This window comes from Rattus norvegicus, chromosome 17 (genome assembly GCF_036323735.1).
Source record: "Rattus norvegicus strain BN/NHsdMcwi chromosome 17, GRCr8, whole genome shotgun sequence".
Taxonomy (NCBI): Eukaryota; Metazoa; Chordata; class Mammalia; order Rodentia; family Muridae; genus Rattus; species Rattus norvegicus.
This window is the reverse complement of record NC_086035.1, coordinates 33,733,988-33,748,988: the sequence shown is the minus strand read 5'-3', so window position 1 is coordinate 33,748,988 and position 15,001 is coordinate 33,733,988. Positions and strand designations below refer to the sequence as shown.

Here is a 15,001-nt window from a genome sequence, read left to right as displayed (position 1 = left end):
AAAATTGAAACAGATGGAGCACTACCGAATTCCTTCTACGAAGCCACAATTACTCTTATACCTAAACCACACAAAGACACAACAAAGAAAGAGAACTTCAGACCAATTTCCCTTATGAATATCGACGCAAAAATACTCAATAAAATTCTGGCAAACCGAATTCAAGAGCACATCAAAACAATCATCCACCATGATCAAGTAGGCTTCTTCCCAGGCATGCAGGGATGGTTTAATATACGGAAAACCATCAACGTGATCCATTATATAAACAAACTGAAAGAACAAAACCACATGATCATTTCATTAGATGCTGAGAAAGCATTTGACAAAATTCAACACCCCTTCATGATAAAAGTCCTGGAAAGAATAGGAATTCAAGGCCCATACCTAAACATAGTAAAAGCCATATACAGCAAACCAGTTGCTAACATTAAACTAAATGGAGAGAAACTTGAAGCAATCCCACTAAAATCAGGGACTAGACAAGGCTGCCCACTCTCTCCCTACTTATTCAATATAGTTTTTGAAGTTCTAGCCAGAGCAATCAGACAACAAAAGGAGATCAAGGGGATACAGATCGGAAAAGAAGAGGTCAAAATATCACTATTTGCAGATGACATGATAGTATATTTAAGTGATCCCAAAAGTTCCACCAGAGAACTACTAAAGCTGATAAACAACTTCAGCAAAGTGGCTGGGTATAAAATTAACTCAAATAAATCAGTTGCCTTCCTCTATACAAAAGAGAAACAAGCCGAGAAAGAAATTAGGGAAACGACACCCTTCATAATAGACCCAAATAATATAAAGTACCTCGGTGTGACTTTAACCAAGCAAGTAAAAGATCTGTACAATAAGAACTTCAAGACACTGAGGAAAGAAATTGAAGAAGACCTCAGAAGATGGAAAGGTCTCCCATGCTCATGGATTGGCAGGATTAATATAGTAAAAATGGCCATTTTACCAAAAGCAATCTACAGATTCAATGCAATCCCCATCAAAATACCAATCCAATTCTTCAAAGAGTTAGACAGAACAATTTGCAAATTCATCTGGAATAACAAAAAACCCAGGATAGCTAAAGCTATCCTCAACAATAAAAGGACTTCAGGGGGAATCACTATCCCTGAACTCAAGCAGTATTACAGAGCAATAGTGATAAAAACTGCATGGTATTGGTACAGAGACAGACAGATAGACCAATGGAATAGAATTGAAGACCCAGAAATGAACCCACACACCTATGGTCACTTGATTTTTGACAAGGGAGCCAAAACCATCCAATGGAAAAAAGATAGCATTTTCAGCAAATGGTGCTGGTTCAACTGGAGGGCAACATGTAGAAGAATACAGATCGATCCATGCTTATCACCCTGTACAAAGCTTAAGTCCAAGTGGATCAAGGACCTCCACATCAAACCAGACACACTCAAACTAATAGAAGAAAAACTAGGGAAGCATCTGGAACACACAGGCACTGGAAAAAATTTCCTGAACAAAACACCAATGGCTTATGCTCTAAGATCAAGAATCGACAAATGGGATCTCATAAAACTGCAAAGCTTCTGTAAGGCAAAGGACACTGTGGTTAGGACAAAACGGCAACCAACAGATTGGGAAAAGATCTTTACCAATCCTACAACAGATAGAGGCCTTATATCCAAAATATACAAAGAACTCAAGAAGTTAGACCGCAGGGAAACAAATAACCCTATTAAAAAATGGGGTTCAGAGCTAAACAAAGAATTCACAGCTGAGGAATGCCGAATGGCTGAGAAACACCTAAAGAAATGTTCAACATCTTTAGTCATAAGGGAAATGCAAATCAAAACAACCCTGAGATTTCACCTCACACCAGTGAGAATGGCTAAGATCAAAAACTCAGGTGACAGCAGATGCTGGCGAGGATGTGGAGAAAGAGGAACACTCCTCCATTGTTGGTGGGATTGCAGACTGGTAAAACCATTCTGGAAATCAGTCTGGAGGTTCCTCAGAAAATTGGACATTGAACTGCCTGAGGATCCAGCTATACCTCTCTTGGGCATATACCCAAAAGATGCCTCAACATATAAAAGAGACACGTGCTCCACTATGTTCATCGCAGCCTTATTTATAATAGCCAGAAGCTGGAAAGAACCCAGATGCCCTTCAACAGAGGAATGGATACAGAAAATGTGGTACATCTACACAATGGAATATTACTCAGCTATCAAAAACAACGAGTTTATGAAATTCGTAGGCAAATGGTTGGAACTGGAAAATATCATCCTGAGTGAGCTAACCCAATCACAGAAAGACATACATGGTATGCACTCATTGATAAGTGGCTATTAGCCCAAATGCTTGAATTACCCTAGATCCCTAGAACAAACGAAACTCAAGACCGATGATCAAAATGTGAATGCTTCACTCCTTCTTTAAATGAGGAAAAAGAATACCCTTGGCAGGGAAGGGAGAGGCAAAGATTAAAACAGAGACTGAAGGAACACCCATTCAGAGCCTGCCCCACATGTGGCCCATACATATACAACCACCCAATTAGACAAGATGGATGAAGCAAAGAAGTGCAGACCGACAGGAGCCGGATGTAGATCGCTCCTGAGAGACACAGCCAGAATACAGCAAATACAGAGGCGAATGCCAGCAGCAAACCACTGAACTGAGAATAGGTCCCCTGTTGAAGGAATCAGAGAAAGAACTGGAAGAGCTTGAAGGGGCTCGAGACCCCAAAAGTACAACAATGCCAAGCAACCAGAGCTTCCAGGGACTAAGCCACTACCTAAAGACTATACATGGACTGACCCTGGACTCTGACCCCATAGGTAGCAATGAATATCCTAGTAAGAGCACCAGTGGAAGGGGAAGCCCTGGGTCCTGCTAAGACTGAACCCCCAGTGAACTAGTCTATGGGGGGAGGGCGGCAATGGGGGGAGGGTTGGGAGGGGAACACCCATAAGGAAGGGGAGGGGGGAGGGGGATGTTTGCCCAGAAACCGGGAAAGGGAATAACACTCGAAATGTATATACTCAAGTTAATAAAAAAAAAAAAAAAGACTTATTTTTTAAATTTAAGTTATCTCAAAATAAAGTTAAAAAAACAATGTTCTGATATAATTTTGAATTAAAACATAAATGCAACAGATTAACATCCCATTCAATTCACGTCAACTAAAAACTCATGAGAAATATATTTATATCTAACATTGACCAAATACACAAACAAGTGGCCAATAAACTGATTTTAAATAGAGAATATCAATAGGCTAACAGTTAATAGTTAATTTTATATAAAATGGCATTTTACAAATAATTATTCTTTTAAAGGGATAACTATTGCTCTCTTTTACTAGTCCTCTAAAAGAAGACATAATAGTGTTTCAAATACTTATGCATATTCCCGGAAACTATAATGTAGAATTTAGCCTGGTAATGGATTAATAAAAAATTAAGGACATACATGGGGGTTTAACAACTCTTTTAGTGAATAATTATGTTGTTCCAAAGATACTATAACACTTACTGTACAGAAAATAGACAAGGAAAGATTAGATAAATAACTTGTTTCATGGATTAACATCCACAAACCAATTCTTGACAAAGGTAAACTCTCCTTTAATTGGCATGGAAAATTGAGTTCTCTGAGTGAATAATTAGCTTACTGACACTGTTGAAATTACAGCCCAAATTGGCTTCTTTGGACTACTTTGAGAATCTAGTCTAGTTCACATAGAACTTAGAACCAAGTTTCTAAGTACAAATGTTCTGCTTTCCCTGTTGCCAAAAAACAGTAGCATGACATCTTAATGAAAGTGAGGAATTACCACTGCCATTATAGAGAAAAGTTGTCTAACAGAAATGTTACTGCTGGTAATCATTGAGAATGGTGACTTTGATTAGCAGAAAGGGATGTGCTGGTATTCACAAAGTTGAGAAAGAAGAGATCTGAATAAACTAAACTCCAGAGATGTGCAATGAATTATAGGACAGCCAACCCTGACGTGCTTACTGCTCAAGCATAAGGATCCAAATTCAATCTCCAGAAGCCATGATGAAAACCAACAAATCAAAACAAACAGAAAAGTGTAGTGGCATACATTTGTATTTGGGGAGGCATAAATAAGCAGATTCTTAGAGACCACTGGCTGGCCAGCCTACCCTACTTGGAAAGCTCCAGGACAATAAGAAACCATGGCTCTAAAGACAAGATCCTGAAAGGCTTGTTCTCTGGTCTCAATACACTCTATGTAGAAACACACACATGCACGCACACACATGCACGCACACACACCATATATGTGTATATATTATACATACACATATTCTTTATTATAGCTTGAAATTTATTTCTCGTTTATATGAAATACAATGGAAAAAGCTAGAAGACATGGCTCAAATGAGTATGCAGTGATCTGAATGAAATTCCTCACAGTCTCCATCATCGGAATACTTGGTTTCTGTTAGTAGTGCTATTTGGGCAAGGTTTAGGAGGTACAGCTTTTTTAGAGGAAGTATGTCATAGGACTTTGGGGTTTTAAAACCACATGCCATTCCCAGTTAAAGCTCTGCTTCATACATAAAATCTAGGGTTTGAGCTCTTAGCTATTCCTGTACCATAACTGTCATATGCTGCCAAGATTCCCTACCATGATGTATTCTTATTGCTCAAAATACCGTAAGCCAGAAAACCCTTCTTTCTGTAAGTTGCATTTGTCATTGTGTTTAAGCTTACTAACAGAATCACAAAGCATGCCTGTGTTACACCACAGACACACACACATACACATAGCCTGAAGATGCTGAAGCTTTCCCAAAACAGCTTTTACATATAGTCCTCACACTTAAATAGTCACCAAACCAAACAATCCTATGCTTCCAACTCAGAAGTGAGAAAGTAAATTGTTTGAGAGTTTAAACTCTCTAAAGTGGCTATTCCCCAGTAATGTTAAGACTTCCACTGAGAACCTTCAGAAAACAGTTATCTCTGAATATATGATATACATACAAAAATTCATCTTATACCTTTAGAGACTGAGATCATTAAGTCTCTCAAAATAATTTATGATTATTTTAAAAGGAGAAATTTCTCATTCTTCACAATATTTTTCATAAAAAATAATATAATTGTTTCAGGATTCAGTTAATTGTTTTATTACAATCCTTTATTCCCAAACAACTAAGTTGAATGTAAGGTAATGGTCAAAGCCAAAAAGCAATCACATGAACTTGCAATTATTTCTTAACAATTTACAAAGGAAGCACTCAACAAAATCAACACCCTACAAAATCCACAGGGTTGCAAGCTTTTAACGAAAGTAACTCAAAGTCTCAGTTCTGGAAAGAACTTAAATTAAGATTTCTTTTAAAAAGAAAATTAAGGCTGCTTGAAATTCATGAGGCAGGAATAAAATACTGAAGAGAAATATCTTCGTGAACCAAAACAAGATGAAGTAGGGTATTGCTCAAAATATTACATAAGGCCATTGTGGGGTTTATCTGCTGTCCGTCAAAAAACCGTAGAAGTTTCCTATTATCCACCCGTACTTGTACCATGTTGTCTGGGTCTTTGCCTTGAGACATACCCAGAACGGCATTTGGAGGACTTCCAAGATTTCTAAAATAGCTTTTAATAGTCACTCCATCAGTTTCTACACTCAAGTTCATTTTGCCTTTTAGATTTGCTTCCACCAGCACGTGACTGCCCACATTTGCCATCCTTTCCACCATGTTCTTCAAGGTCTTCATAGCAGGCAGATAAACACTCACGTCAGAGCCCCGAACATGGGGCTCTGTGCATTCTTTCCACCACCTTCTGGGAAGTACCCTCACAGGCAGATCGTGGACCATAGCGCGGGTGTGGCCGGGGCACGATGCCAGCTCTACCACCACAGTAAGGCAGGGGCGCAGCTTGTTGGTGAGCTGCAGCTTCAGGGATGAAGCGTTGCTTGCATTCCTCACGGCTCTGGCCAGATGCTCAGACGTTAGCTCTAGATAGATTTCATTGAACTCCTGCGAAACACCCTCCATGCAGAAGTGGTGGAAGACATTCCGCCTCACCTCACCCCACAGCTTGGCCTCACTCAGCAGCCCCATTGGACAGAAGCACAGCCTGTCAGGGCACACGCGGAGCACACAGACCTTCGTCAGCTTTGCTATGGTGCTGTTGACCTGTATGAAGAGCTCTATAAAACGCTTGCTGGTGATCCTGGCCCGAAACTTCATGGGGCCTAGGTGGTAGAGGGAGCGCTGTGAGGAAACCGCTGCCAGAGTAGTCAGCTGGCTCACTCTTCCGGCCCGGAGTGTAACATGCTTAACCTTCCGGCCTGGGGCGCAACCGCCTCACCTACCATGCCTGGGGTGCGTTCTACTGCGCCTCCCCCCTGCCCCAGCACTGCCTATACTTGGGTTCCACATCCCTGCAGGTCCACTTCCACCTGAGGACACCTAGGTCAAACACTATAGGGTGATGCTTAGGGCGGTCTCTGGACCCATCTTTACCTTCCCACATACCTGCCCTATTTGAATACGTCACTGCTTCTGATCTGCTCATAAGAAGGTCACTCTATATAGTGTGACCACAATTTAAAGTACCACTGAAATAACCAACCCTTTTAAAACATTTGTTACATATATATACCTAATATATATTATAGTTTTGTTCAGTACAGATATTACTTGCAGATGTTAGTTACTACATGCCTTATAAACAATGTGATACACTAGACACATTTTATTTGCACCTAAAATACATACATAATGGATATCATTCCATACCATTAAACACTAACAAGTCTATCATTTTCATGGCTAGTTTCCCAGTATATTGATAAAAATAATTATTTCACAAGAGGAATTCACATGATTCAATTTTGACCTATTACTGGAATAATAAACATCTGTTATACAAAATACATTTACTTTTGTCAGTATTTACTTGTGTTAAATTTAAAGGGGAACTCTTGGTCATAGCATGTACATATAAAACTCTTCTGTTACCAAACTGTCCCAGAGAAAATTCTATCAACATACCTTCTGTCAGTAGCGTCATATAACAATCTATTTTGTATGTAGTGATATGATAAGTAGAATAACATGGCTTCAACTTGCAATGTATGTATGTCAACTTTACATTCCTTGTATGTAGTTTGTTGCTTGCTTTTTAAGATCTCTGATAGGACCAGGCTGGTGACACGTACCAATAATTTCAACACTGGGGCCAAAGGCAAGAAGGAAGGATCACAAGTTTAAGGAAAGTTAGAGTTACATTCTGGGCCAGTCAGAGCTATACAGTGAGATTTTTTATCTCAAATAAATAAATTAATAACAAAAGAATAAAAACTCTGGCAAGAACATTAACCCTCTGTCCCTGTAAATATGGTCCAGATAAGTCTTTGGTTTTCATATTATTTATGATGTTCTTTGCCCTTAAGAAAATACTACATCTGTGTATGTGAAATGTATTTGTCTTTTCTCTGGTGCTCCTGGAGTCCTGACCCATGTGAAATACAGAGGATGCAGCTGGAACTTCTATATTTATTCTATTACAGCAGGATGTCTGCTCGGCTCCTTCTTCAACTAGGCAGGGCCTCCAAGATGATGGCCCAAGTCTCTGACTAAGGTGTCTTAGAGACCAGGATCTGACTGGTTTCTTCATCTTACTCCTGGCCCAAAGCAAGTCCTCAATTTCATCCCAATCTTAGCTTGAAGGCAGCAGCATCTCAGCTAGGAAGTCAGAACAATCAGTTGCTTCTGTAAACTTTCAGTTCCTCTTTTGTCTTATTTACTGTTCCATTGCCGTGAAGATACATTATGACCAAGGCAAGTCTTTTTAAAAAAGCATTTAATTGGGTGCTTGCTAACAGGTTCAGAATTAGTTCACATGGTGGTAAGGCAGTAGCTAAGAACTTTATATCCTTGACCCACAAAAGGAGGGAAGGAGGGAGGGAGACAGAGACAGACTAAGAAACAGACTAAGAGATAGACTAAAAGACGCAGACTAAGAGAAACAGACAGAGACAGAGACACTGGGCCTGGTGTGGACGTTTCAAACTTCAAAGCCTACCGGCAACAACATACCTCCTCCAACAAAGCCATATCTCCTAACCTTCCCAAACAATTGATCAACCAAAAACCAAGCACACACATATGAGCCATTGGGGGCCATTCTCATTCAAACCATCATACTCTTCATGACCACCATTTGCTCATGGGTACCCTCAGGATTTCCTCTAATAAACTTCTCTCTCTGGTGATGGCATTATAGAGGGTCAGGTATTTCAAGCTTTCAAGCTTTCATACACCACAGACACAAGGGAATGTGTGACAATCCTGTCTGCTTCTGCATTTATGCTATGTTCTATCCATTAAGAGGCAGGGACCCAGTGATCACCATATAGAGGATGAATCCCAGACTTACTGTTACCTCCCACTGGGCCCTTACACTTTTTGGTCCCTGTTTCTCCAATGCTAGGATTACAGGACATCCACAACTGAGCTTCTTCTAGTTCTTTTGCAAGTCAACGATCAATTAAGATGCCGTCTGTATTGTTCCATAAGATGAGTTCTGGATGCAAGCATGCCAGTTCCTTAGAAAGGAAGTAGGAGCCAGTCACCTGCACCTTTCCATAACCCAAGGACAACAAAGTAACAACAAACTGCAACATAGCACACCAAGTCATGTAGTGGTTTGCCTTGAAATTATCTGTATTTTGATGCTAATTCCACTGCTCCAAGGACAGCTGCCTAGTCACTACTTAGGAATCAGGTGACTTCACCAGAACCCTCTCCCCATTGAATCTGTAAAGTACAGGTGAGGGGCAGGTACAGGATAGAAGGAGGTCTGTCATTGGAGGAGAAGGAAGGTGGGCGGGAGAGAAGTTTGAAGGAATAGGAGGAACTAGGAGAGAGAGTAAGAACTAGACAGAGGAGAGGGTGAGAAGCTATGGCAGGTAATGTTAAGATTCTGCTCTGTGTATTTACAGGTTGTTATTAATGTTCCTAAGGGATGGATGGTACCAGGCTTTGTGTAAGTAGGCAATTATAGCTTATCAATTGGATCTAAGATTATTGTGTTGTGTGTTCTTTTGTGTGAGGGTTTGAGTGTAGGAAAGTGTGCGGCTGGGATGTGTTTCTGTCAAGATATCTAGCAGATATCTTGGGGCACTAAGGTGCTGGACCTAGTGGGGTAAAAGACCACAATATACTTTATTTTTATATTTTTACAACAACAGTCACTCGTCAATACTTTTTTTTACCATCTAAAGAAACTGTAACCTTGGTAAATTTTAACATTTAAAATGCATCTTTACCAGCAAATTCTCTGTTAACCTAAGAAATAATTTCTTCTTTACATTTCAAGAGATAGAATAGATGGACATGAAAAGGTACAGGCTGAAACCTCTCAACAGCAGAGAACCAAGAATTCCAACACAACGGACAGCATTTGCTTCAGGTTCTTCTCCCTTCCTAGCTATAAATCTGCAAGTTAGAAACCACATAAAAAGCCCTTTACAGTGACTGGATCTGTCTTAACTCCCTTGTGCAGCACCACTTTTATCAAATCAAACTGTAAACCCAACCAAGGCTCCTGCACATTCTAGTAATCCCAATTAACAAAACAAAATTATCACAAATGTGGTGAAAGGTGTTTGAATGAGAATGGCCCCACAGGGTCACATACTTGAATACTGGCCCCAGTTGGTGGAACTGTTTGGGAAGGATTAGGTGTGGCCTTGTTAGATGCAATCTGTCACTGGAAGTTTCAAAGGCCATGCATGCCATTCCCAGTCAGTTCTCTGTGCCTGGTGTTTGTGGAGATGTAAACCCTCTGCCACTGCTCCAGCCCCACGTGTGCCTTCCTGCTGCCAAGCTCTCCACCATCACAGTCATAAACTAACCTCTAAAACTGTAAGCAGGCTCCAGTTCAGAGGTCTGGTTGATGTCTTTTAAATAGAAAAGTAACTGAGACAGTAGTGACAGAGGAGGGAGGGTGCCTTGGAAGGTGGCTGAACAAGATTCCAAAACTTTCCAAATTCCTATAGTCACCACTAGGACAATAAAATGTGACCCTTCTTTGAGAAGCCCACACTCCTGCTCTTGGTGTGGGCCAACTCTGCTTTATACTGGCTTTTTAAAAAAATTCTACTCTGTGGCACAGCAAACCATTCTATTAAACCAGAGAGAAGAACCTCAAGGGTTAAAGGAACTCTTCAAACTGCTGCAGATGAGTGTGGAGGAGCCTCTGTCAGGCAATAAGTGACACTTCCACTGGGGAATTCCATATTGGTAGGTTTTTCCCTACCCAGGTAACTGTTAAATGGTTTCTAAAGGGAGGTCCTTCCTTCTAAAGGAAGTATTCCTTCCTGCAAGATGTTCCCTGGCCCTCTCGGCCACTCTCTAGATTGTCACTGCTTTGGGTTTTTCTGCAGTTTCTATGTAGTTCTTCTATGTAGTTTAGGGTACGCCTGTTACTATTATCCAAGCTTCTCAGTCTGGGGTTTGACATCTAGTACCGGTGTTCCTTTGCCTTCTCCCTCTAAAATCCCATCATGCATACATTACAGTTTTTTCACAATTCTTGGATATTCTATTCCATTTTCTGTGGTGCTTTTTACTCTTTTCTTTATACTTTAAATTTCAATAGAGGGCTGGAGAGATGGCTCAGCGGTTAAGAGCACTGACTGCTCTTCCAGAGGGTCTGAGTTCAAATTCCAGCAACCACATGGCGGCTCACAACCTTCTGTAATGGAATCTGATGCCCTCTTCTGGTGTGTCTGAAGACAGCTACAGTGTACTTACATATAAATAAATAAATCTTTAAAAGAAAAATTCAATAGAGACTTCTAGTTCATGGAATCTTTTCTCCATAGAAATCAATCTACTGATGAGCCCATCAAATTCAAGATTCATTTGTTGGTGTTTTATCTCTACTTTTTCTTAAATGTCCCATCTGCCTTTTTACATTACTTATCTGTTATTACATCTGGTATTCTTTTCATTCAAGCCTCTGATACATAACTGTAGTGGTGAGCTGTTAACCCTCATATCCATGCCATACCTAAGCACAATTAGTAATGTTTGTTGCACATGGCATGTTGATTAACCCAACACTGAGTCTATTTGTCTCTGTATGTGTAGGGCAGCAATCTGCCCTATGATAAATATTTAAACGAAATAAGTTGGGGATTTCCATACTAAAAAAGAATTTTTTTAATCTAGTTTTTCCTTATTGGAGGAATGCAAGGGAGTGGTATCTAAGTTTCTCGAATTCCAAACCAGAAACTACAAAGTGTTTTATCTATATCTATATTACAAAACTTCAGGAACAACCTTTACAATATACTCAAACTCTAGTATATAAAGGTTACCTAGAAAAATAAGGTATTTTAGTGGAAACATATGTATTGAATTAAAGGTGAAAATCAGGATGTGTGTTATGTTCTAAAATTTCTATTTACCAAAGAAAGACTGACAGTTGTATGTGTTTTCATTGGTAAGGTTCCATTTAAAGCAGTACTACCAAATAAAGCTTTTTTTTTTCCAATATAGCAAGTAAGCTATAAATTACATCAGTGTATTGTAATATTTTCAGCTATTTAAAAATTAAAGATGAGTTGTGGTGGTTTGAATGAGAATGGCCTTTATAGACTCATGTATCTGAATGCTTTGTCCCCAGTTGGTGAATGTATTTGGGAAGGATTAGGAGGTGTGACCTTATTGAAGGGAGAGGGCTTTGAGGTTTCAAAAGCCTATATCACTCCTAGTTAGTGTGTGATCTTCCTCCCTCCCGCCCTCCCGCCCTCCCGCCCTCCCTCCCTCTCTGTTTTTCTCTCTCTGCCTCAAGGCTGTGTCTCGGGATGTAAGCTCTCAGTTACTGTTCCAGTGCTACACCGGCCTGCTTCCTCACATGTTCTCTGCCATGATGGCTATTACTCACCCTCTAAACTGTAAGCACCAATAAACTCTTTCTCCTATAAGTTGCTTTGGTCATGGTATCTCTTCACAACTGAAAAGCAAATAAGACATGAAGGCTGGAAGATGGCTCACCTGAGTCCAAATTCCCTAAGGCGAAAGCTGGGTATAGTGGTGTGCTTGGACTGCCAGTCTTGAGGTGAGGCTGCCTCAAAAATTAAAGGTGGAGACCAAAGAAAGACATGATATCCTCGGGCATCAATACACACATGCGTCAACACCAGAGACACTATTATCAAACATACAGCATGATATAGCAATGCTTTGCTTACTGGAGGCCAATAATGAGGTTTTTTGAAAATGTTGTTTGCAAAAATATAGCAAGGTTTAACTTACTAGAGGTCACTAATAATTATATTCTCCATAAAGAAAATGTGTAAGTAAGATCCTTTGTACTTTAAAAATGCCTTTCAGATATTTGACCAGGATGTTTCTAATCTGCATTTACTTTTCCAGTATTACATGAGATAAAATTCACCTTTAATAAGGGCTGAAAGTATGGCACAGTGGTAGTATGTTTGCCTACCATAGGCAAAGCCCTGGTTTTAATCTCCAGCACAGCAAGGAATAAAAACTCATCATAGAAGTTACCATAAATTTCTTTTCTTTTCCTTTTTTTTTTTTTAGTTACATGAACATTAATGACTGTTCTGGGCATGTTCTTAGATCACTGCTTCAGACAGCAGTCTTTAATAAGCTTGTTTTTTATAGTCTTACTTAATGTCTGTCAGACTCTTGCTGATTATTAAAAGCAGGGTGCCAGCCACCTACTTCCAAATCTCTTCTGCACTGTTCCTGTCTGATGGCCACTCTCATCAGTTCTCCTGCTGTCTAAACCTTCTGATAACTCCATGCTGGAATCCTTCTCAGGAGGAGACCTCTGACAATGTTCCTGATGCTCACATGCCTCTTAGGCCTCTCTGAAGTCGGGAAGAACCAGAGTATCTTGTGCTTCTCATCCCAAACTGTAGTTTGAACAGGACCAATGCTGTAGTAAAGACTGCCCTCTGTATAGTATGGTTAAATAACATAGTTGGTCTCTGTGCACTACACCAGCAGCTCAGGGGCGTGAACTGTGTGAGAGTGCTGAAATCAAACTGAACACAAAAGCAAACAGCACGTTCGAATTCATTTCTCTCTGCTCTTGGCTATAGTTGTTATATGACTAGATGCTTCAAATCCCTGCTGCCTTAACTTTTCCATAACAATGGACTTAAAAGAAATGGTGAACTAAAATAAAACTTTCTCCTCTATATTGTTTTCTATGGAGGTATTTTTATCACAGAAACAAAAATGACTGTAAGTCATAGCTGAACACCAAGCATCCAGACACAACCGTAAAACATCAGATTCTCAACATTGCACCTCAAATTCACAACCTTATAGCAATGCTGTGATCTTTCTGAAATGATGCCTTCTTTATGTTTTCTTTGGTCACAGTAGGAACCTACTTCCTGGTCATCCTCCATGTCCTGACTCTAACTAAGCTCCGCATAGATACCTTCAGATTCCTGTCTAAAAAGGTACAAGCAGACAATGGGAGAGTGCTATGGCTCTGATGACATCTAGTCTGTATCAGTTTTAGCCAGCAGGCTCCAGACAGATAGACATGATGTCAAACAATGACCAAAGTATTGTTTGTGACTACATAATTAAACAGGAAGCTGAATACTTCCCATGATCCAAAAAATGCAAACCAAAAACTAGCAGAATCTATTTTTAATTAAGATTTATTTATACTGCTACTCCAGGACCTAAGAGAAGTAATAAATTCTAAATAAGATATTACTAAAAATGTTAAATTAATCATAATACAATCATTACAGGGAAATCAAGGTTCATACTTTAAGTCTTAGTCTTATTAATGAAAGAATTCATTAGAAACAGATTTGGAAGCAAGCCCAAGGCCAATTTTATTAAGAGCTTGAGAAAGAAGAAAGAAGAAAAAAAACCAGCATGTACAGCAAGCTGAAAACCTCAGCAGTCCCCAGGAGGAGGAGGATGGAGAAGAGGAAGTCAGGCCCTTAAGAAATCAGGCAGCTTAGGTAATGGAGACAGCAAACAGCTAAGGCAGAGGGGCATGGGTGAGAAGACACAGTGTGCAGGAAGAAGCCCAAATATCCAAAACAAAACAAAGGAGCCAAAGAAGAAAAGGGAGGAAACACTTTTGTGGGCAACCAAAAAAGCCAACAGGCATAGAACTAGAGGACGGAAGCTATGCAAATGCCTACACAAAAAGGAAAGGTCTCATGGAAGGATAAATAAATTACCCCATGGTGGGGGGTATTATTCCTACCTGCCTGCCTTGGTTTTAGGTGAACCAGGCTTCTTGAAAGGTGATCTTCTGACCAGGTGACTGACAGGCCCAACTCTCAAGGGAGGAGACAACAGTATGAAATATTCTAATCTTTAAAGCAGATCAGAATGTCCTGTCTCCATCCAGGGTCAGATGTAGATGGCATTCTTTTGACCAGGAGGAAACAGCTTGCTTTTAATGACCCTCAACAGAGCCCTTACATCCTTAATGGCCACTAATGCTAATGTAACACAACTAGCCAAATTTGAACTATTAAAACTAACTAAATGGAGCCAAACATCAAAACTGTGAGTGGCCCTGCTGCCTGAAACAAGAGTAAACACCAACAGTTGAATCTCTAAGCTGTGTTTTATCAAGGGAGTCAGAAACCTGAAAAGACCGTGCATCGGCACCATTTAGCTCTTCCACTCATCTTTAGTCAGCAGTTTCAACAGAAAGGGCAAACAAAGTCACTTCCAATTTACTTTTGCTCCTTTGGTCATGAGGTCAGACTTATCCCTGAGATCTGTGAGGTTGGTACTTTTCTCCTCATCTCCTTTCTGCAGCAGATGTTCTCAATGCCAAGGCCATTACAGCCCTCCCAAACCAATCCTCTGAATAACATCTCAAATGAAGGTCAGTCAGAGCCAGCAAAGCTTTAGCACTCTGTGCTCCTTTCTGAATGAAGGGCAAACACCTCACAGTGCACACTGCACAGTGGTTCTGACACTGGGTTCTA

General features: G+C 40.1%; 2 protein-coding genes across 11 annotated transcripts in view; both read right to left on the bottom strand.

Annotated features, from left to right (window-relative positions):
* The window catches only part of Exoc2 (exocyst complex component 2), a 191,953-nt gene that overhangs the window by 157,913 nt on the left and 19,039 nt on the right, over positions 1–15,001 (bottom strand).
* On the bottom strand, positions 5,132–6,299 carry Hus1b (HUS1 checkpoint clamp component B). The gene has a single exon (NM_001134846.2). It carries the CDS (start codon positions 6,216–6,218, stop codon positions 5,388–5,390), a length of 831 nt encoding a protein of 276 aa, NP_001128318.1. The 5' UTR covers positions 6,219–6,299; the 3' UTR covers positions 5,132–5,387.

What these genes read in the sequence shown, in the direction of transcription:
- Hus1b (NM_001134846.2), bottom strand. Translation starts at nt 6,218, where the DNA reads ATGAAGTTTCGGGCCAGGATCACCAGCAAGCGTTTTATAGAGCTCTTC.